General features: G+C 50.8%; 1 protein-coding gene across 8 annotated transcripts in view; it reads left to right on the top strand.

Moving 5' to 3' along the window:
* TNS3 (tensin 3) overlaps positions 1–23,319 on the top strand; it is a 222,654-nt gene that overhangs the window by 147,396 nt on the left and 51,939 nt on the right. For all 8 annotated transcript variants that reach the window (XM_027539303.1, XM_027539304.1, XM_027539302.1 and 5 more), the window contains one exon: positions 8,555–9,814. In XM_027539303.1, the coding sequence (XP_027395104.1) occupies positions 8,555–9,814 (1,260 nt within the window). The remainder of the gene's footprint in view (positions 1–8,554; positions 9,815–23,319) is intronic.

Raw genomic sequence — 23,319 nt, 5'->3', positions numbered from 1 at the left:
CCCTCTGCCTGCACGCCACACAGCAGGCACTGAGATGCTCGCCTGCTTCTGGATGTCTTGCAGTGCTGGGCCACTGCTCCAGGGCCTGTCCTCAGAATTTAAAGCTGGGCAGTTTATCACAGGTTCCCACACTGGTCAGTCAGAGCTGATGCAGCACGTTTGGGAGAGATGGTCTCTAACTGGGTGCGGGGCCTGAGAGGTACAGAGGCGAGGAAGGGCCCTGGGTATGCTTTGAAAGATTTGCCAAAGTGTTACTCATCCTGCTACCGTGCCCTGTGGAATGGGATGAGGCCCCCACAACTGCCTGGATTCAGCAGAAGCGAGTTTGTGATGAATCCACCAAGACAATGCAGAGGCCCTTGGCGTCACTCAGCTGGCTTACTGCTAACTGCTTTTGTCTTTGTGGTTATTAGTCCCAGAGGAGGCTGAGAAGCAGAGCGGATTAGGTGGCTTGAGCAGTGTTGCACAGCTGGTGAGAGCTGGAGGTGGCCTGCATAGGCAGCTGGAGGGCCTTACTGTGCCCCATATTAGATGACTTATAGAATTAAATAGTATTTTTAAAATTCCATCTTTTACTTTAGATCTCTATTAAAAAGCAGTTCTTCAACATAATTCCGAAGTGTGAGGTCAGTTAGGCTGAGTTAAGAATACTCCTTTATGGGACCCCATGGGACACTCTTATTCCCCGGGCTCTAGACTGGAGATGTGGGGACTTGCAGAGACAGTGTCCACTCAGCACCTGCCTGTTCTCTTCCCTTTATGTTGGTCTCCCTGAATTACCAGGATGATCCTGGGCAAACCTCATCAAGCACCCCATTGCCAGCCAACTTCTCCAATAAGGGAAGTGGAGCTCAGAGAGGTTGAGTAACTCACCCAGGGTCACACAGCTGTGGGCAGGATTTTTAATTAGGATTCACACCCAGGTGGATTATGCCAGAAAGTCTAGAGGGGGACTGAGAATGTGCACTAAATTGCTCCAGTGAAAAAGTTAAAACAAGCTTTATGTCACAAGGCGGGGGGTGGGGGTGGGGCACAAAGGGACCCTGACAACTATACTGAAGACAAGAGAACTCTCCACTATCTCATTGAGTCTAGGAAGAGGAAGGAGATCCTGGAAGAGAGGGAGAAGGTGGAGGAATTCAAGGAGTGGGGGATGGAGAGGTGGGGAGTAGAGTCAGAAGAGATGAGGAGGGGAGAGGGGAGCGGGGAAAGGTGGACACAGCAGGGGCCCATTGCACTGTGAGCCTCATTTCTGTCTTGAATCCATGATCTTTTGAATCATTGAGGTATAATTTACATACAGTAAAGTTCACTCTTTTTACTGCCCAGTTCCAGGAGTTTAACTTCCTGTCCTGAAACTCCCATCACAGCCACAGTAAGAACATTTCTGTCACCCCACTCATTTCTGATGGCCCTTTGCCGCAGCCTGCTCTCCCTGAGCCCATCTCCCACCCCGATCTCCCCCCGGGATGTCACTTGAAGTCTTTGGAGTCTGGTTGCTCTCTCAGTACCTTGGATGTGGATGCAGACAATGGCATCATTTCTTTCTTTCTTCTCAGACACTGTTCCAGGGATGACTGTGGTTATAAGACTTCCATGGGGATGTATAGGTTCTGGTATGGGGTCTTTCTGATAGAGTGAATTGGTTTAGCTGAGTGGCCTCAAGTAGAGAGTCATTTAGAGCGAGCTGGAGATGGTTCATGTGGGGTTGCCGCAGGAAGTAGAAGTGACTGACAGTGGTCAGCAGGCTGTGCCCAGAGACACAGCATGTCTCCTAGTGAGTCAGGGTGGGTGGAGAGCCTTTCCTTTATCAGGGCTCCCAAGTGGCTGTGGGTGCGGTGGGCGTGGTGGCCACAGTGGGTGGGTACTGAGTGGTCCACCCAGGAACAGTTCCTTAATTTTGAGGACAGAAATGCACAGCCTGCCATGAGCTCCCGCTACTGCAGCCTAGGAAACAGACATAACACTGCCATCATCGACCCAGCAGCCTCAGAACACGGGCTCCTGTCCCGACAGCGGACCGTTTTGGGAGTTAGGGAGGAAAGCAGAGTGATTAAGTAGTTTCTAAGGAGTGTCTGTGTGTGAGAGAGAGAGGGAGAGAGGGAACTGAAAAGAAAATATTTAGGCAAATTCCTTTCCAAAATTAAATTGTTAATTTCACATTAAAGTGGTTGGTCAGGTTTAGAATTCCAGTGTTTTAAAAAAAAACAGAAAGCATGGATTTGGGAGTGAAACAGAGGTAGAGTTGCATTCCAGATGATTCCAGTAACCGTTTATTATATTAAATGTTAGCATAACCTCTCTGAGCTTCTGTGTTCTCATCTTATAGAGGGTTCTTTACCACTAGGGCCACCTGGAAAGCCCGTCCTGGCATAGAGGAGATTCTTAAAAAGAACCTCTGTCTTTAGAATGTCAGCCCTATTGCAGGAGAGGGCTGTTTCCTGTGTTCTGTCCTCCACTGATGAGAAAAATAACGATTCTTTGTAACCTCACCTGGATGTAGCCACACCTGAGAGCAGCGGCTCCTGGAAACATCCCTTCCTGCAGTCTTGCTCTTTCTTTCTATCTCTGCTGACCCATCTGATGCCATGAGATGTGCCTGACGCCCTCCGTCTCCTCTCGTTCCTCTCCGTATTCCCCAGGCTGGTTCGTCCCAGCACATCATCGGGACTCTGCTGAGTATTCCATTTCAGTCTCCATTAACAACTAACTGGCAGCCATGGCCAGTGCTTAGTAAACGCTCATGGACATTTCCTGGAGAGGAGTTTTCTATTTTTCCCCAGTGAAGACTTGCAGGGAAGATACTGTTGGTGCTTTTGAAATGAAAAGTTACTTTTTAAAGTAAACCTTTCACAAAGGTAAAACATAAGATTCATTGATTCAGTATTTGAAAGAAAGAAAGATTTCAGCGAGCTTAGTGTATCTATCAGGTTTTCTCTTTTGTTTCAAATTGATTTTTTTGTTGGAAGCAGGGCTAGGGGACAGTTGAACTTCGTACAGATCAGTTCTGTACCCTTTTGGGGGCCGAGTGGTTGGTACTTGAATGGAGGTGAAGTTGAGATGTTGCCTTCCCTTTGGCCAATTCTTCACATACCTGTGAGCACATACCTTTGAGCACAGGTGGGCATTGGTTAATCTGTGTTCAGCCAGGATAGGAAGGAATGTTTTCATTTTCTTCCTGTCCCCTTCATTTTCTTTGCTTACTTTTGAAATATTTTGGGTGTGTCTCTTTCCCTCCTTGTGAGATAGCCCCTGCTCAAAAGTCAGGTGGGAGTGGGCAGGGAATCGTCACAGGATAGCAGGGGTAGAGTGGCGAGTCTGTCCTGCAGCCTCTGCCCTTTAATGAGGCAGGGAATGTCCTCTGGCTCTTTTCTTCCTTCTGTTTTTTTTTTCCAGCTGAGAACCTCCCTGGTGTGTCTTTCAGTGGGAGCAATCGGAGCTGTAGTTACGTTTGATTTTTAACCAGGCCCTGGCTGCAGGGAAAACATTACCAGATAACTCACAGGCCACCTTTTGGAAGGGGCTCTGGGTTTTGTTCAACGGGGTGGGGACAGTGGGAATGGACGGGGCACAGCAAATGGTTGATCTGCACTGGGACAGGTAGAGGCTCTCTCTTGTCCTGCATCTGCAGCAGAAGCACTGGGGGTCCTGGGAAGCTCACATCCCAGTCTGGAGATCGGGGTCTCCATTTGCAGAATGAAGATTAAGTCCCTTCAAAATCCCCATGAGCTGGAAGCACAAAATTATAACATGTCATTTGAATATACGAAAGGATGCAAGGGGCAGATGAAGTGAACGACTCTGCCTTCCACCCTTCACCCACCCAGTGGCTCTGATAGCACTCTGCATTCTGTGATGGAGCAGAGCTTCACAGCCCCAAGCCTCCTTCACCTGAGGGGCCCCACCCTCCCTTCCGCTGGGGGCTGGCGATGGTGGCGGTGGTGGGACCCCAGCCCCAGCCCTGCCAAGCATCACAGAAGTAAGTTTGGCTTCATCAGTTCTCTGAAAATTATTTGTTGCATCACTTCTCCAAATCTCATTAAAAGGGGTACTTTGCCATCAGTTATGTCAGAACGTCCTTGAAAACTGACCACAGTTTTAGGGGGCTTCACAGAATGGGTTAGGGCTTGTGTCTCATTTTCCATGGAGGGTTTGGCAGTGAGTCATGCAATGACTTCCTCCCCCAAGCCTCCCAGGTAACTTTTGTCCCCGGTGATTCTGTTTTCATTGCTCTCACCCTGCAGTTTTCACATGGGGTCTCAGAAAACAAAATTCCAGCACAGTGTGGGCAAGGTCACTCTTCTCCAGGTGTGGTTTAGAGGGGCCATACATGGGTGGGGACACCCTGCCCACCCTGCAGCTGTGGGAACTAACCGACTCACAGGTGGCAGGAGGATGAAGGAGATGGGGAGTAGCAAAGATTCTGTGTCATTGTTATGCACCTGTTGTATGTCAGGACCCTATCACACCCGCAGTTCCTGCGGCCGCACAGATAGCATTCAGACGTCCCTCAGGCCTCTGCCTATCTGATAGGCACATTGAGTCGTGTTTAGGTTCACAACTCTTGTTTTCATTGACATTTTGAAACCCTCATATTGACTTCCGCACCTTCCCAGTCTTATTGGGTGGCATTTGAAGGCCCACTAAGTGGATCTCTGCAGTCTACTTGGGGGAGAGGTTGTTTTGGTGTCTGGGAGTAGAGACCTTCGGGTTGCAGGTGGTCAAGGGCTGTGGGCACTTCTGCCATCAGACCCTTGTTTATTTGTTTGGCTGTCGTTAGTTTTTTTTTTACCTGCTAAGACAGCGGAGCATCTTTCCAAAATAGTTCCCTAGGTTTTGTCATGTAAGAAGCAGCCAGAACATTCAGTCTCTCAGTACTCGGGGCTCACTGGGGGGTCCCTAATCCTGGGGATACCGCAGGTATCCCCAGATACAAAAAAACAGATCCCTTCCCTCCAGGAGCCCATGTTCTTGTGGGGGAGACATTGGTAAGTCTGCAGTATATCTGGCTGTAGGTGCGTGCCGCAGACAAACACCCAGCAGAGACAGAAAGGAAGGTCCGGAGAATCCACACTGAGGAGGTGAGAGAGCAAGCCAAGATGGCACTGCAGGTGGAGAGCGGCATGAGCAAAGGCCCTGGGGCAGGTTGTGCCTGCTGTGGTCTGAGTGGTGAACAGGAGAGAAGTGAAGCAGCACAGTCAGGGGATGCCAGGCCTTGTCCACCATGGAAGGAGCTTTTAATAAGTGCGGCTACTCACATGAGTCTAGGCTTCCCTGGTGACTCAGTGGTAAAGAATCGGCCTGCCAATGCAGGAGACGCAGATGTGGGTTTGATCCCTGGATCGCGAAGATCCCCTGGAGGAGGACATAGCAACCTACTCCAGTATGCCTGGAGAATCCCATGGACAGAAGAGCCTGGCAGGCTACAGTCCATGGAGTCACAAAGAATTGGACCTGACTGAGCAACAGCACACGTGGACTCACGTATTAGGAGCCCTGGGCCTGTGTTCTTTATATATGTTCTCTAATTCTTACAAGTGTCTTGAAAGATAATACTGTTTATTCCCTTTTATAAATCAGGGGCTTGGACAGTCTAAACGTCATGACCAGGAACGCACAGAGTAAACGCAGAGCAAGAATCCCACCTGCAGATTTAGAGAAACTCAGTCTGAGTCCTTCTGTGGAGAATGCAGGGCAGGGGCAGTGGGTGCCAGAGGCCCCTCTTCCTTCTTGCCCCCCACAGCCCAGGATCACAAAGCGTGGGTGCAGCGGGGAGGCCCCTGGACAGCCCCCCCAGAGGCCTGGCGCTGCCTTTGGGAAGATTCAAGCTCCTACAGAGTGATTTAGAAGTTTCGGTGGGTCTGACTTTGAGGGCTCGCTGATTTGGTTTGTATACTTTTCCTGTAGATATAAAATGTACTGGACATTTTCCACCATAAAAAGTAACCTGCACGTGTGGTAGGAAGTTTAGAAAGGAGTCTGTGGTGGGGTTTGGCTCCATCCCTCACTGCATACCCTGTGAAGCTCTGAGGGTCCATGAGACCAAGGCCTAAATGTTCCGTGCCCGGCCTCACACAGAGCCGGTGTTTTGTCAGCGGCAGTCGAGTTGTTTTTAATGTGCTTATTATTATTTTAAGATTTCTAATACTAATAAAAACAGTCAGATTGGGATTACTCGTAACTCTGCAGCCAAGGGAATATCCTGCCCTTTTCCACTTCCTGCAGGCCCTTGTGGACTATTCTCCATGTGGGGCTGGCCATGGGGCCCTACTCAAACAGCTCATTCTTGGCTTCCCTTTTTCCCTTAATTCATTGTGCCAGTCCGTTTTCATTCAGATTGAGGGAGGAGGACTGGAGTCATGGACGCATGGACATCTGTTTCTAGACATTGCCAGCTCCCTGCTGGCTATGAGGCTAGTGGTCTGCCCTGGCCACCCCTGGGCCTGGCGCTGTCCACCCCTTTGCTCTGGGGGGATTGAGATTCTCACGGAGCAAAGTGTCTTCTGCTGCTCGCTCAGCAAAGCCAAAGGGGAATACCTGATTCCCCAGGTCTTGCCTTATTTTCTTGGCCACAGCTGGTGAAGAAATGAGATGAAAGCTGCTTATCTGTGTACTCTGACTTTCAGTGTCTGTGTTCGAGTTTCATGTAGGGCACAGGCACCCCCTGCTTGTGCACGGTTGGGGCAGAGGACTTGAACTGGTATCTGTCTTATGCTCCAGCTCCCACTTCACCCACGGGCTGTTCTGTGTGAGCCCAGAACATCCTAAACATGGTGACCTAGTGACTCACACATGGGTCAGTTTTTCCCTTTCACAGCGGGAGGGGTGACGTTTGCAGGTGTCCCCTAACTTGGGGCGCTCATTCCGAGGTCCTCGTGTGCGGAGCTGGGTTCAGCAGCTCCTCCCCCTGGCACCTTCAGGTCACTCACTGCTGCCACGCAGAGCATCATGACTGGCTGCCTCCTCTCTGTGGACGGGGCAGGGCAGCAGGGATGCCAGCCTACTGAGCCAGAGAACCTGGGTTTTGGTCCCATCTGCACTTCACAGCAGCTCCCCAACCTGGGAAAGTTACTCATGCTCTTTCAGCCTCAATTCTTCATCTTTACAAAGGGAATATGCTAGAAAGTCAGAGAAAATACAGTTGAGTGCATACCCCGTGATTGGTGCTCTGTGACCACCAGCTGTCACTGACACCATTCCCTAATGACCCTACGGCTGCATCTAGTTCCTGCCTCTTACTTTGACGCTCACGTCCAGTTGTCTGTCTTGCAGACTTGGTTTATTTACTGTATTTTGTGTATCATTGCTCCCCCTAGCCTTCCCACCAGGCACTACATTAAAAGGAGGGTCCCTAGGGTCATACCAGCCTGTATCCCTGTGTCCAGTGTCCCCCATCACTTCTTGCTCTGCTTCTTCCTCTCGTGCACAGTTGGGATAAGAAGGAAGCTGGAGTCTCATGTGCTCTCAGCGTAACAGTGCAAGTTACCCCACAGGCTCTGTCCTGGAGTGTCAACCCTGTGTTTTTTTAAAAAGCTGAAACCTGCCGATGGAGTGCATCAGGGCTAGAGCTGGGTCCCTCAGAGCGGCTCCAGGCCCAGTCACCGCTGGAATGCAGTGGCTCCTGGGGCCGCAGACACGGGTCAAGCCCTCTGCGGCTCTGTTATTGTGGTCTGCCTGCAGTTTCACAGTTGGAAATACAGGGAGGCAGAGGAGGATGCAGTGGCGAGGTGCTGACCGCGAGCTCTCTTGTGCTGTTGAGTGCCCTCCCAGCTAGCTCTTTGTTGTGAGCCAGTGAGTGGTTGACTGCCGCCGCCAAGGCCGTAATTAATAATAGTGGCAGAGGGTTCCACTCTTCCCATCTGTGTTGGAGGCCTAATTTTGTTTTCCTTGGCCGTCTCTGTGCATGGAGATCAGTGGTTACCCCTCTGTGTTTTGAGGTCCTGCTGTGCCTTCGTGGGCACCTCCTTGGCCCAAAGATGCTGCACTTCCAGGAAGGCAGGCCGGAGACCAGTTTCTGTGCTTTCTCTTTTTGTTGAGCTACATATTTAGATTTTAGCAGATCTCAGAAGGTTGAGGACAGCAGGCACCTATGTTAGATGTTCAGTTTACTAAGGATTTGTTACCCAGGCCCCTGGAAGATGCCTTGTAGGTGCTGACAGAAGCTCTCTCCTGTCTTATATGCACAGTCCATTCTGAGTCTTGGAGACTTGTGAGTGGAGCTGTGCTCACCATTCATACTACAGATGAAATGAACAGTGAGCCCTCGAGGCAAGGCGACTCTGAGTGTGAAGAAGCCCAAAGATTCTCTAAATGACCCTTCTCTTTGCATAAAAAGGTAGGGCCTGAAGATGTTTGATTATTCAGATTTCTTTGTGGGCATTTGCTACGCAGGAGTATATGTAGAATTTTTGGATTCTAGCAGAGTCTTTGGCCCTGAGCGTTCTAAGTTATGCATTTGTTTTATTTGTTCAGACAAAATATAGATGTGTTCTAAGAGCCCAAAGCCCCTTTTCATCTTTGACTTACAGTCTGTCTCTCGTTGTCTCCCCACCAGTGCTGCACACGCAGGGCCCCGTGGACGGCAGTCTTTACGCCAAGGTGAGAAAGAAGAGCACTTCAGATCCCAGTGTCCCAGGCGGGTCCCCCGCTGTCCCAGCCGCCAGCAGCCCAGACCACAGCGATCACACCCTGTCTGTCAGCAGTGACTCGGGCCACTCCACAGCCTCTGTGAGGACCGACAGGACCGAGGAGCACCTGACTCCCGGATCCAAGAGGGGCCTGAGCCCCCAGGAAAAGGCCGAGCTGGATCAGTTGCTCAGTGGCTTTGGCCTCGAGGATTCTGGAAGCCCCCTGAAGGATATGAGCGATGCTCGCAGCAAGTACAGCGGGACCCGCCACGTTGTACCGGCCCAGGTCCACGTGAACGGAGACACCACCCCCAAGGACCGAGAGACGGACATCCTGGATGACGAGATGCCCAGCCACGACCTGCACAGCGTGGACAGCATCGGGACCCTGTCCTCCTCGGAGGGCCACCCGTCAGCCCACCTGAGCCCCTTCACCTGCCACCAGAGCAGCCAGAACTCCCTCCTGTCTGATGGATTCGGCAGCACTGCCGGCGAAGATCAGCATGGTGCTCTGGCCCCAGATCTGGGGCTCGCCGCGGAGCCCCTGTTCGAGCGAGAGCGGGCTTTCGGGAGCCGCGAGCCCAAGCAGCCACAGCCTGTGCTCAGGAAGCCCTCTGTGCCTGCCCAGACGCAGGCCTACGGGCCGAGCAGCTACTCCACGCAGACCTGGGTGCGCCAGCAGCAGATGGTGGCCGCTCACCAGTACAGCTTTGCCCCTGATGGGGAGGCCAGGCTCAGGGGCCTTGGTGCAGCAGACAGTTCTGGCCTGCTGCAGACACAGCCTAGGGTCCCGCTCACCCCCACTCGGGGGGCCAGCAGCAGAGTGGCCGTCCAGAGGGGCATAGGCCCTGGGCCACATCCTCCCGATATACAGAGACCCCCTCCTGGCAAAGCAGCCTTCAAACCCAGGATTCCAGATGTCAAAGTCGTGAATGGTGCTGGCCCAGAGCTGGGCACAGACCTGTCCCCAGGCTCACCCACCCTGGACATCGACCAGTCGATCGAACAGCTCAACAGGCTGATCTTGGAGCTGGACCCCACCTTTGAGCCCATCCCCACCCACATGAACATGTCGAGCAGCCAGGCCAACGGCCCCATGCCCCCAGACGGCATGGCAGGCGGGCTACGGGCCAGTGGCCGCCTGCAGGACACAGGAGATGGCCCTGGCAGGGCCCCAGTGAGGCAAGGTGAGCTGGGCTTTCATGGGATGCACAGTTGCCTGTGTCTGTGTTTTATAGAATAAGGTTTTATGGAAGAGCTCCGGGCTCGTCACAGAGTCTGAAAGGGGGGAATGAGGAGGACACTTGGGGCCTTGGGCACAGTCTTGTGAGGACAGGCAAGTGACCACACTGTTCAGGTGTGGACGGTGGCCACGAGCTGGCCACACAGGGAGTGGGGAGGCTGTTCATGGGGCATCAAGCTCGAGCTAGAGAGAGAGGGTCATGGGGTGGGTGGAGGCGGGGAGTGGGAGAAGTGATGGAGGGGTAGGTTCTGGAGAGTCGGGGCCTAGAGGCTTGTAGGGATCCCAGCCACCACGGCAGGCTGCAGGGTCCAGCAGCAGCCCCAGCACAGCAGGGATGCGGGCCCTGAGGGTGTCCCTGTGCACCCTTCAGCCTTTGGGGCTCTGCTGCACAGGAGGCGGGCACTGTGCAGGCGCTTAGAACGTGGCTTGTGCAGAGTTAGGGCCAGGCCTTCCTGCCCAGCTGCGAGACCTTGGAAGGCTGGGGGTGGCTGTAGCGGAGAGAGATGATCTCTGTGTGTATGGCTGAATGGATGTGAGAGCAAGCGTTGGGTTCTAGCCTGTGATAGGCTCTCCATGTTGGAGAGGCACAGGCTGTGGGACCAGGGCGGATGCCCCGCAGGCTGTGGGCACTGGGACAGAGTGGGTCAAGGAATAGTATGTGAGGACATCGGGGGAGTGTGTGTATAGAAGCTTCCACACAGAGGAGATGGGCCAAATCAGGTATCCAAACCTGAGTGCTGCTGAAGTCTGGGGAGGTTAGGGAGGGGTGGAGCTGCAAGGACCCAGGGGTCACCTTGGGGTCGAGAGTGTGGTGACCAGTGAGACCAGGCCTCCCTGTGTTGGTATGTCGGTGTGCATCCACATCTTTGGTGTCAGCTGGTTCCCTAAGGATGCTGCCTCTAAAAGTGAAGATGGGAGGTGGGATGCAGGAAGGATTCTGTAGCTTCCTCCTAGTCCTGAGTCCAACCCCGAGGGCTGAGCCAGGGTCACTGATGGGGCAGGAGTGCTGCTCTTGCCGCTGGCATTGTTCTTGGCCCTTTCATCTTCTCAGGCCCCTCAGCTGCAAGGACAGATCCCATCTTACAGTTGATTTTCCAGAGGTGTCAGGACGTGGCCTGACCAAGGTCTCATAGGTGGTTCTCAGTAGAGCGGGACTGCACACAGAGGCCCTGCCTGCTTTGCAGTAAGACAGGGTGGATTTCAGACCCAGCCAGGTCCCAGATGGCTTGGGGAACCTGAGCTTTGCAGACCTCCATCCTGTCTAGCTGTGCATTGGCTGACTGTGTGCTTTGGGTTAAGGGTGTGGTTTCTGAATTTCTCTTCGCTCCATCTATTAAACCCTGTCACATCCCCGGGGGTGGAAAGGTACAGGCAGTGCTGGTCCGCAAGCCCCTGAAGGGCACCTGGATCATAAGTGTGATGATGCTGTGACGTCTGGGCTTCCCTGGTGGCTCGATGCTGAAGAATCCGCTTGCGTGCAGAAGATGCAGGTTTGATCCCTGGGTTGGCAAGAACCCACTCCAGTATTCTTGCCTGGAGAATCTTGTGGGCAGAGAAGCCTGGTGGGCTACAGTCCATGGGATTGCAAAGAGTGGGACACGACTGAAGCAACTGAGCTCGCACGCACCCTGTGACATTCATTTCCTTTCCCTGAGTACCTGGGGCCCTTGGATATCAGAAGTTTGGGAGGTGGGAAAAACTGAGAGAACCTTCTGGGAATAGGTTATTAGACTTGAATATGTAGCTGTTGGAGTAGTTAATTGTAGCAACAAAACAGATGGAATGATTTGGATATATGAACTCATTTAGTCAGATACATTCAGGAGATTCTGAGTTTAAAAAAAGTTTCAGTGGGAACAAAGCTATCCGCATCCTGTCTCTTACCTCACCAAACCTACTTAAAAGGAATTTCTTGGAAAAATTAAAACCAGAAATCTTTTTTTTTTTCTTTCTTGTATTAAAACCTCCTTTGAGATTTGGAAGAGGTTGGAGGTGGCTGAGTATATGAAAGAGGGAAGGATTCTAAGCTCAGGTTACCGTCTGACAGCTTCCTTTAGTTCATTTGTTTTCCAGTGGATGGAACATATTCCCAAATGACTCATCTGTCTTTTAACAGTAGAACATAGAGCCTGGGGTTTTAGAAAGTCCCTTCATCTCCTCCATCCTTTAGATAGCTATACTTAAATTACTTGATAAACTCATCACTGTAATTACTGGAATTTTAATTTTGATTTTAGATCTTTTCTATTTCCTGGTCTTATAAAGTAGTGACATTTTTAAAATGACATTTTTAAAATGTTGAATACTTCAACAGACCTGTAAAATTTCAGCAAATGTTAGGCTATTAATTATGCAAATTCAGTTAAGAGTGTTTATTAATCCATTCCTGTTTGTTAGGAATCTTGGGTATTTGTTAGTTTTCTTCTATACTTGTAAAACTATGGTGATGTCAGGGGATGAGGTATAAATAAACATGGGCACTAATCTTCAGAGACCTTCCTGAAATTTGGGCATGAGCTTCTGGTAGGACCCCTGAGCAGCGATGAATACCCGCCAGCTGGGCAGCTCGCAGCTCACAGCGTGAGGACTGGCCTTCTAACTCAGAGTTCGGCTTTCAGTTTCAGAGCGAGCTCCTGTTTGAGGACAGTGCCAAGCCGGGAAGTGCAGAGCCTTGGAGACTCACACCACATTGATGAAAAGGATCTGGACAGTGTAGAGGGTTCTTGGAACAGTCTGCAAGCAGACTTCTGGCTTTTGTTCTGGGACGTCTTGTCTTGCTAGAAATCCCATCTAAAGAATGTGCATGTCTCTAGCTTTCAGCTCTTTGAATTGAGGTGGAGAGAGAACTTCCTTCTCTCCCTGGCTGGTGTAGAGGACACTGGAACCCATTTGATTTTAATATCAAAATGTCATCTGAGTATTTACATCTTTCAATTGCAAAAAAGCTAGATCAGCCAGCAATAGAAAAAAATTGCTAGATGGCAAGGAGAGTCAGCTAACCAACTGATGTGGAGATGTGGAAGGTTCGGGGATGCTGCATCCTTGTGCTTTGAAGATGTTCAGATCCCCAGTGCACACATCCATCCTCTGGATGGGGGAGGCTAGGGCTGCCAAGCTGGACTGGTCCACATGTGGTTCTTGGCTCTACCACACTGAGTAGGAAGGGGACAATGAGTCTGAAAGGCTCCATGATATTTGCAGGACAATGGCTCTCACCCAACAGATGCATCGTCCCATGTCTGTGTGCCTGAGGCTCACCCTATTGATGGGGGTCAGTATCTGACCAGAGTGGCCTCATGTCTTGCATACAAATAGGAAATAGGCTGGAAAGTTCTATGACGCTGTATTTTCTACATGAGACCCTCCTTGGCCTGCCTTGCATCTTGCCCCCAGATGCTGACTGCTGCATAGTGTGTCTTAATTCTGGCTGTAGAAAAAGGTTTGTCACAGAGACGTTAGCATCCAGAAGTTAGTGAAATCCTTCACTCTTGGCAGGTTGTGTCCTGATTATGAGAAAGACCACAAGTTACCTGGTGGTAGGGAGTTGGGGGTGGCATTACCTGGAACTCCTCCTGGGGATTGCCTCATGTCCTGCATAGCTCACATTGCACCAGCTCTTCAGGCAGCAGCATGTCTACCGTGGCTCTGGTTATTTCTGAGATGACAATTATATGCGAAGGCTAAGCATTTTCTGAGAAAGTCTGCCTGCAGTCAGCACAATAATAATGATGGTGAGGATGGTGGTGGTGGTAGCGTTAATGATAGTAGTGATGGTGGTGGTGATGGTGATGGTAATGATAGTGATGGTGGGGAGGGTGATGATGGTGATGGTGGTGGGGGTGGTGATGGTAAGGTGATAGTGAGCACTGCCACTCAGCACCTTCCCTGTTCTTGGTGCTGTGTCTGCATCACCCCTGACGTTCATTCCCAATGAATAAACAGGCTTCCCTAGAAGCTCAGCTGGTAAAGAACTCGCCTGTAATGCAGGAGACTCCAGTTTGATTCCTGGGTCAGGAAGATCCCCTGGAGAAGGGTTAGGCTACCCACTCCAGTATTCTGGCCTGGAGAATTCCACAGACAGAGGAGTCTGGCAGGCTACAGTCCATGGGGTCACAAAGAGCTGGACACAACTGAGCAACTTTCACTTTCATAGTGTATAAATAGCCTCCATCTGTCTCACTCTGCATCCTATGGCTGAGACCTAATTCCACTCAAATTCTGCTCCCAGATCAAAACACCCCTGGAGGGCAGTGGCAGTGACTTCTTTTGTTTCCTGGCACATAGTAATGTTTGTAAATAGAGTAGACGTGGTGCTGCTGGAAGTGCAGGTGACCTTCCAAGAACTCATGTGTCTTTGCTGAATTGGCTTGGAGAACTTAGCGAGGTTCATCATGGGCTGTGTAGGAAGTCAGTCCTGGCTCTGAGACAAGAGAAAAGCCCTACAGTGGTGGAATCTCGGAAAGCCTTGGGAGGCCTTGTAAAATGGGGTGAGGTATGGAGGCGTTTCACTCCGTGCAGGTGCCCAGCGCCTCTGCAGCTCCCCTGCTCTGAGCGGATACCGACTGTGCTTCAGCCACAGCCTGTCTGGGCGCTGCTGGGGCCTCGCGCTGCCCCACCCCCAAGGTCACCCAGCTGCACTGCATCCCTGCTCAAAAGTGGGTTTCTTAGATCACATCCTTTAAGTGAGGGGAGATTTCAGCTGATAATACCAAGCAACAAAAGGAATGACTCAGTATGTGAAGTTTCTGATTCCACGGATGGCAGGAGGCCAGCTCTCTTGCTCATACCTACGGGCTCCTTGTTTCCTATTGTCGAGATACTTTATTCATGGCACATCAACTCCCCCACCCACAATTGCCGGCTCCTGGCCGGCCTCATGTTCGGTTCACAGATGGCGCTAGGGCACTGTGCCAGCGCCCCTCTTGTGCTTCTGTGGACACAGTCATCCCTGTAGGAGTGCCCGTCCACGTCCAAGGTCTCATTTATGCTGAAGGAGAGTCACAGTGACAAGTATCAACTTCCAGTCCTTCATAGTGGAAAGCCCATCAATTTACATTATACATTAAATCCCAGCCAAAGGGAACCATTATAAGAACCCAAGGTCCTCAGCCATGGGTCCGCACCATGAGTGCGGGACCTCCTGAGCACAGGTGGGAGCTGTGGCGGCAGGAGCCCACAGGGGTGTGACAGGAGATCCAGGGGGCATCAGGGAGTAGAGAGCAAGGCCTTTCTGGGGGAAAGGTGGGTGTGGGCTCTGCAGACACTGGGAGAGACCGGGCCCAGGTACACGGAAGTGCAGGCGTGTTCATGGATCGGGAATCCAGGTGCACAGAGACGGAGGAGAAGAGGGAAAAAGGGGTGAGTGTGGACACAGAACACATCTGAGACAGAATGCCTGCCTTCAGTATTTCGTCTGTTCCCTGAGGCTGCAGACCCTGAGTCAGGGAAAAGTTTCCTGGGCTGACCCCAGCGTCACCTGGGGCAGCAGGACCCAGGCCTACCGTGGACCCCAGCCAGCTGCTGCAAGGCTTTGGGGGCAGCCCCTGTGCTTCCAGGGAAGCCAGGCTTCTCAGAACCAAGAAGACTCCTCCAGGATCGCCTGCTTTCAAGGCACTCCTGGTTCCTCTGGTTGAACGAGGTGGAAGATGACGTCCCGTCACAGAGAGGAAGCCTGAGGTCAGAGAGGGCGGGTGACTCAGACTCAGAGTTGGCCCATGGACCCTTCCTGTGTTAGTTCTTAGGCATTTCCGGGAAGAGGGTACCGGATCAGGGTCAGAACCTGCTGCAGACTGTGTGACCTGGGGATGTATTGAGCAGAGAGTGAGGGCTCAGGGCTTTTTTCTCCACCCTTAGGCCTTTTCTCATCACCTTCCAAGACAGGATGACCATTTGCCGGTCAGGGGTGGTCCTGTGTCCGGGGGCAGGACCTGGCATCTCTGCAGAAGCCGGCTGCAGTTCTGTATCCTTGGGTGGAGAGGACTTGGTAGGGCCCACCCTGGCAGCTGCAGGCAATCTCAGGAATAAGAGGGTGAAGGATGAGTTCCGCTGGTTTCCTCAGAAACACAAAGCAAAGCGCTAACTCATTGAAACTAGGTTTTGGTTCTCTTTGGGTGGGTTTAGATGGTGGGTGCTATGCTCACAAATCTGATGTAATCTGGATTCGGGTTCACTCATATTGTCTGAAGAGCTCTAGCAGAGTAGAGCTTAAGGAAATGTGTCTATACCTCCATACCTCTTCAGCATCTTCAGCTGAGTCACTTTTATTCAGTATTGCAAGATGAGAAAGTCAGAGATCTGTTGCAGAACAGTCTGAATATGCTTAACATTGAACTATGCACTTAAAAATGGTCAAGTTGGTAAATGTAGTGTTATGTGTTTTTAACACACAAAAAAGGTGAATACATTTTAAAGGCTAGAGTAATTTCTTAATTGACCTGCTCTGTGTATGCATATTTGCATCCCTTGGAGTCTGTCAAAGTCATGGCTTCTACGTGGGTGTCTGCCCAACGCTGTCTCCCCCTCCACTTGCCTCTCTTCTTCCTTCCTTCCATGCACAAGGTCCTGATCACGCAAGTCTGGAAGGGGCTTGTGGTTAGAGTTTCTGGCTGCCTGCTGTGATCACAGTCCCTGGACCCAGTTAATCTAACTCTACCTTCACACCTGCCCTCTCACTGCATGCTGAAACCCCCTGTGCCTTCAGCTGTCCACTAGAGCTGTTCCCAGTGAGCAAGGTGGTGAGCGTCCTTGGGTTGGCGAAGGCTTACTGGGTACCATCAGTGTCCTCATGACAGCTCTGGATGTTGATTTCAACCTGAGCTGGAGCGTATGTTTTCAGGCTGTGTGTCATACTGACCAATCTCAGTGCAGCTGCAGGACGCCCTGGCCCTCAGGACGCACAGGAGCAGGGACCCACCGGGCACGGTGCTTCCCTCAGGGAGCCTGAGGAGGCCTGGAGCTCCATTCAGTGGCCTCCACCTCTCAGGGACTCTCTGGGTTGTCATAGGTCAGCCTAGGGTCACATCCTCTCTGAAATGCTTTCCCAACCACCATCTCTTCCGCACGTGTCCAGGCTCACCACCCATCTCCATGGAAAACACTGACCTGTGACTGTCTCTTTGCTCTTCTATCACCATCTGCCCCAGCTACCCCACGCCAGTCATGAGCTCCTGGAAAGCGGGAGAAACCAAGAATTATGGTTGTGGGGGAGGAACTTCCTCCTAGCCAAGCCTACCAGGGTAAAGGAGATTGTGGAGCGATGGCCAGTGAACCCAGGCTGAGGGCTTCTGGTGATGTTTCTGGGAAGGACTCTTGTTCTCTCTTTTGCCAGAGGCAAAACTGCACTTTCTCCACCTGTGAGGTCCTATCACTGGAGGTGAGTGGTAGGCGGGGTATTCAGGTGCCATCCGCAGTCCAAAAGGAGGGTCCCGCCTGGGGTTAGGACAAGCCATGACCTTTCAAACTGATGCTTTAGGACCATGAAGAGCGGTGGACAAACAGATGCTCACAAGCGCACATTTGTGATGGAGTTGGCCTGCCATGTTGCAGGGAGCTCTGCATACTTCTAATTTGGGAAAGATTTTAGAGTGAGAGATGCATGGTCATTGCTGGAAGTTGTTGTTGCAACTACTTACTTTTGTTGCATAAAAAGCATGTTATAAATTTGAGAGTTCATGAATCAGTTCCTTTTGCTCCAGTGACCCTCACTGCACCAACAGGCGGATTTGAGTGCCCCAGGCGGTCACCCTGACGGGCGTCTCCCCACATTCCTGAGAGGCCTGCAGGTGTGGCCTCTTCTACTTGCTCTGCACCACCTTGGCCTGCAGCAGTGATTCTCAACCCCTCAGGCCCACCATTCTGTGTTTAGAACATCTGTTATCTGATGCCAACTTTACTACCCTGAAATCAAAGTCACAGCTTATGTAAACTACTTAAACAAATTTTTTTTAAATACATGTAACACCCTAACACTCATGTTAAAGGATAAATTTTTAGAAAAGCGATTTATTTAATTTAGTGTTCATCTTAAGGTGAAAACCCTCAGGCAGGCCAGCCTAGTGAACAAAAATCATCCCCTCAGATCTTTTTTTACTGGGGAAAAATGCATCTATTGTAAAATTTACCATTTAACCATTTAAAATGTACAATTTATGGCATTAAGTCCCTTCACAGTGTCGTATAACCATCCCTTCTATCTAGCTCCAGAGCGCTTCTGAAACTTCAAAAGGAAATCTGTACTCAATGGCAGTCACCCCCATTCCCCTCTCTCCCAGCCCCTGGGAGCCCCAGTTTGTTTTCTGTCTCTGGAGATTCTCCTCCTCTGGGCATTTCACATAAATGAGATCATAGGATATGTGTCGCCTTTGCAGTCAGGCCTCTTTCATTCAGCATAAGGTTTTGCAGGCTCACTCGTGTTGTAGCGCAAGGCTGAGTGATATTCAGCTGCATGGACAGCCCATACTGTGCTTATCCAGTCATCTGTGGATGGTGACCTTTTGGTGACTGTGAATAGAGCTGCTGTAAATGTTCACGTATAAGTATTCATTCGAACCCCTGGCTTCCCTGGTGGCTCAGACGGTAAAGAATCAGCCTACAATTCAGGAGACCCAGGTTCAATCCCTGGATTAGGAAGATCCCCTGGAGAAGGAAGTGGCAACCCACTCCAGTATTCTTGCCTGGAAAATTCCATGAACAGCAGAGCCTGGTAGGCTACAGTCCTTGGGATCACAAAGACTCGGACATGACTGAGCAACTGACACTTTTCATTCTTTGGGGATAATACCCAGGAGGGGAACTGCTGGACCATGTGGCAGTTCTTTGGCTAAGTTGCCAAGAAGACGCCCCCTCAGATATTTGAAAGTCTGCTTTGGTGATCCCTGGCCTCTGGTATGGATGGCTTGTTTCCAGAAGCTCTTCCTCGTGTGTGGTAGAAATAAGCTGGTCAGTACAGGTGTGACTGACACTCACATATGCCTTCACTGCGGAGAAGTGTTAACTTATGTCATCCTTGGGTAGATAGCACCAAGACCCCGCTCTTGCTCAGGATAAAGAGGTTATGGCAGCTCCAGCCGAGACAGGCCTAGGAGTCACAGCTCTCTTGGCTTCTCTCTGCAAGTCTTGTGTGTTGTTTCTTCTCATGGCCCATCGGCCATTCGGGCCTAGGGCTTCATCTGCCTGCATCACCTTCCACTGAAGGTGGCCCCAAAAGTGGACAGTCCTAGTGACCGTCCTGAGGTGCACTGTGGAAACATCACAGTTGCTGAAAGATGAAGTATGTGAGGAGAGGCCAGTAAGATCAAGTGATGGTAGTGGGTGGAAGGAGAAGGTAAGAATAAAATAAATTCAGATAAGCAAAAAGGAACTCAAACTCGGCACCAGCCTCTGCTGATGGTGTCTAAACGGGCAGGAGTCATGCAGGGGGCCAGTAGTGGTCTTGCCTTTTGGTTGCTGTGCTACTTTTTACATCTGTGCTGTAAATTACAAGCTTACTCTGGGTAAAACATGAGCATATTGCTGAAATTTCTTATAGTAGAAGGGAATGCTTCCTAGCTTTTTGGACACAATCAGTTTCCCTTTTAAATCTGTCATTTTAGAGGAAATGCTACCACCTAACCAAGCACTTTGCTGTTCCCCAGTGGAAAGGATTTCCACTTTTGTAATCCAAATGGTAGGTGTCCTTTCCTCAGCCTCTTGGCGTTCCTTGGCTGGAGTCCGCTGGTCACATTCCTATAAGCACTTCTAAGGCTCTGGGGTCCGTTGGATCAGAGAGGGATCCCAGGGGGTGAGGCTTCTCCCTGAGCTCTTCAACATTATTCTGCACTCAGACTAGGAATTTCTAAAAGGCATTACCCAACCCTTTAAGAATATACCCTGCAGCTGAATCAGTTTGAGGAGGGAAAGGCTCCTTACGTCATTGTTAAATCATTCTGGGAACATTTAAGCTGGGGGGAGTGTTTGGGTTTCTTGTTGTCACTTTCCCTTTGCCACTCTCTCTTTAGAGGATGCACATGTTTATTTGAATGAGCTGAAATCAGGAGGCCTCAAACTTAACTCGGGAGCCAAATAATCCAGACAAATCCTTGGTGATTGTTTTTGCTCCTAGGAAGGCGGGGGAGTTTCCAGAACCCACCATGCAAGCCTTGATGACGCAGGCTTCATTCTTATATGATCGTATAGAGATAAATAAATAAAGGGCACTTTACCTCGCAGTGCCCCAGATAGAAGACGAAGGTCATGTTCTAGGAGGTCATGAGTTTTCATTCACTCATCAGAGCCGGCATTTGCCACCTGGCCGCACAGCACACTCACCTGGGAACTGGACAAAATGCAGGTGATGAAAGTGCCCATGCAGCTTCCGCCTCCAGAAGGTTCGGTTGGATTGGCCTGGGTCGTGTCTCAGGGGTCAGAATTATCTTAAATGTTCCCCACTTGTGAAACTCCAGTGTGAATCCAAGATTGAGATGAGGCCTGGATCTCGAGCTTGTTTGTGTGTTGGAAACATGAGAGTTTATAAAAAGTGCTGACACGTGGACCTCATTCCTGAGGGTCGTGACTTCACAGGTAAGGGGTGAGGCCCTAGAGTCAGGATTTTTAGTGATTTTAATGTTCAGTCACATTTGAAAATCATTGTTTCATATTCATGTTTCATCTTGGGGCTGTGGCCTAACCTTCCGGAGGCTGTTCTACTGTTCGGTGAGGCAGGAGAAATTCTACTTGATGTAGAATTTTGAGCATGGATGGGTGTTCTGTGCCATGGTGCTGGGTGGTGACTCCTTGTGCTGGCCCCGACACAGGTCCAAGCTTTATTTCAGCAGGTAGAAATAGAATAGAAATAGAATAGAATCTCACCTCGCTGGTTCTCAAGTTCATTTTTAAAGAGGATCAGATAGTTACCCAGATAAATCTGAATCTGCCCTAGCACAGTGCAGGGAAAATCTGTGTGCTCTGAGTTACCTATGACCATGTGATTTCACTCTATTGCATAACGGAGTTGTCTGTATTTAGGTGAAGAGTAGCCAAGGGGCTCCTGGCTACAGTTTTCTAGTGAGCGATCTGAGAATGTCACCTCTTGAACCTCCATTGGCTCAGTGGTAAATTGGCAACCATAGTGCCACCTTCCTAGTTAGGCTGTATTCAATCCCAGGTGCTAAGTGCTTCGCGGGCACCCCACTTCTTGGCCCCAGACCCCCACTTCTCCAGGGCTCAGTGGGTATGTCTGGGTGCCCCCATATGAGGACTGGCTCTCCTGTTCTGTCTTCAGCACCCCCAAATTTTCCTGCACTCACTCCATGCCACTTTCTTGCGGTGGCCAGTGTAAGGCTGCACTGCCCTGATCCCGGCAGGGCTCCGTCCCTGTGAGTGGCCTGGATGACCGAATGGCCAAGACTTGCTTGTCTCTCACACTCAGCAAGCTCCCACATCCCATAGTGAAGCTGAGCCCTACCCCTCAGCCTGGCCTGGACTGAGGCGACATCGCGCAGACAGATGCACTCAGGCTCAGCACGTGTTATTTCTCTGTCCTTGACCCCGGCTCCACCCATGGATAAGGTGAATCATTGAAACACTGCGATTCTCAGGCCTTCGGGAGTAGTGATAAGGGGGGCACCTGAGAACACTTGCCCCCTTTCCAGCCTGGATAGGTGGGTCCTGAGGCCTGGTGTGTATCATGTCCTATGTCAGGAGGAGAGGAGAAGGATCTGAAGACATCTGATGTCCCTGCCCAGCGTAGGGACTGGCTGGAGTGGACCGTCTCAGGTTATATGGCCACTGCAGACCATGTCATGGTGCTGCATGTTGGTGGGAAAGTGAATCCCAAGGACAAGACTGGCAGGCAGCGTTTTGTTCAGGAAGAGCTGCTCCCCACCAGATCCCCCACAGAGACCCCTGGCTGAGAATGTGAGCGGGGCTTGTACGGGGACGTGCAGGTCACTGGGATTGTTGGTAACCCTGTGATCCTAGGTTTCCATGGTTTCTATGCTGATTCCTATCGCTTTTGTGACTTGGAGGGCAGTGGGGTCCTGGGGCCTTTTCTGCTGGCTGCACCAGAGCCGAGCAGGGCAGGGGGCGGCGCCGGATGCCCTTTGCCTGAGGAAGGCCCCAGGAGGGAGCAGTTTGCTGAGCCATCTGCAGGGACCCAGCCGTCGTGGGCACAGGGCTCAGTGCAGCAATTCTGTCCTGCTCTCAGTGTCTCCTCCTTCCTCTTTTTTTGGATTTGACTTCTCTGAGGGCATGCTCAGTCACTCAGTTATGTCCAGCTCTTTGCAACCCCATAAACTATAGCCCACCAGGCTCCTCTGTCCATGGGATTTTCCAGGCAAGCATACTGGAGTGGGTTGCCATTTCCTTCTCCAAGGGACCTTCCCAATCCAGGGACTGAACCCATGTCTCCTGAATTGTCAGACAGATTCTTTGGACTTCTGTACTGAAGAGGAAAAATTTGGTCATAGCCAGATTTATGAGTGGCTTCTTTACTACAGTTCTGAGTATGGGTTTGAAGCATTTCTTATATAACTGACTAAGTGAAATGGAATCAAGGCACTCCCTGGAGAGGATGGGCAGCCTGCCTCCAGCCGCTGGTGGATGACTCAAAGGGTGTGATCCCAAGAGGCACTCCCATCCGAACCTCGAGGACTCTAGTCCTGCTGTCTGTAAATTAGGGTAACTTGTACAAATCCTCTGAGCGTATTGGTGCAGAAAGCCACCTCCCATGGGATTGTCTCTGTATCTAATGGGAGGGTCCAGCGGACTTGTCAGAATGATGTTTGTTAATCAGACACCAGGCACGTTTGTGTTTGTGAATCTTCACACAGAAACTAAACACGGGTACAGACCTCAGGGACATTGAAGGCTGGGCTCCAGACCATTGCCATAAAGCAAATATTGCCTCAATAAAGTGACTCAGATATGTTTTTGGTTTTCGAGTGCATATGAGAGTTATATTTATACTATTTAGTTCAGTCGCTCAGTCATGTCCGACTCTTTGTGACCCCGTGGACTGCAGCATGCCAGGCCTCCTTGTCCATCACCAACTCTCAGAGCTTTCTCTAACTCATGTCCGGTGAGTCAGTGATGCAATCCAACCATCTCATCCTCTGTCGTCCCCTTCTCCTCTCTCCTTCAATCTTTCCTAGCACCAGGGTCTTTTCTAGTGAGTCAGTTCTTCGCATCAGGTGACCAAAGTATTGGAGTTTCAGCTTTAGCATCAGTCCTTCCAATGAATACCCAGGACTGATCTCCTTTAGAATGGACTGGTTGGACCTCCTTGCAGTCCAGGGGACTCTCAAGAGTCTTCTCCAACACCACAGTTCAAAAGCATCAATTCTTTGGCGCTCAGCTTTCTTCACAGTCCAACTCTCATATCCATACACGACTACTGGAAAAACCATAGCTTTGGCTAGATGGACCTTTGTTGGCAAAGTAATGTCTCTGCTTTTTAATATGCTGTCTAGGTTG

This window comes from Bos indicus x Bos taurus, chromosome 4 (assembly GCF_003369695.1).
Source record: "Bos indicus x Bos taurus breed Angus x Brahman F1 hybrid chromosome 4, Bos_hybrid_MaternalHap_v2.0, whole genome shotgun sequence".
Taxonomy (NCBI): domain Eukaryota; kingdom Metazoa; phylum Chordata; class Mammalia; order Artiodactyla; family Bovidae; genus Bos; species Bos indicus x Bos taurus.
The sequence above is the reverse complement of the archived record's forward strand: the minus strand, read 5'-3'. Positions and strand labels throughout refer to the sequence as shown.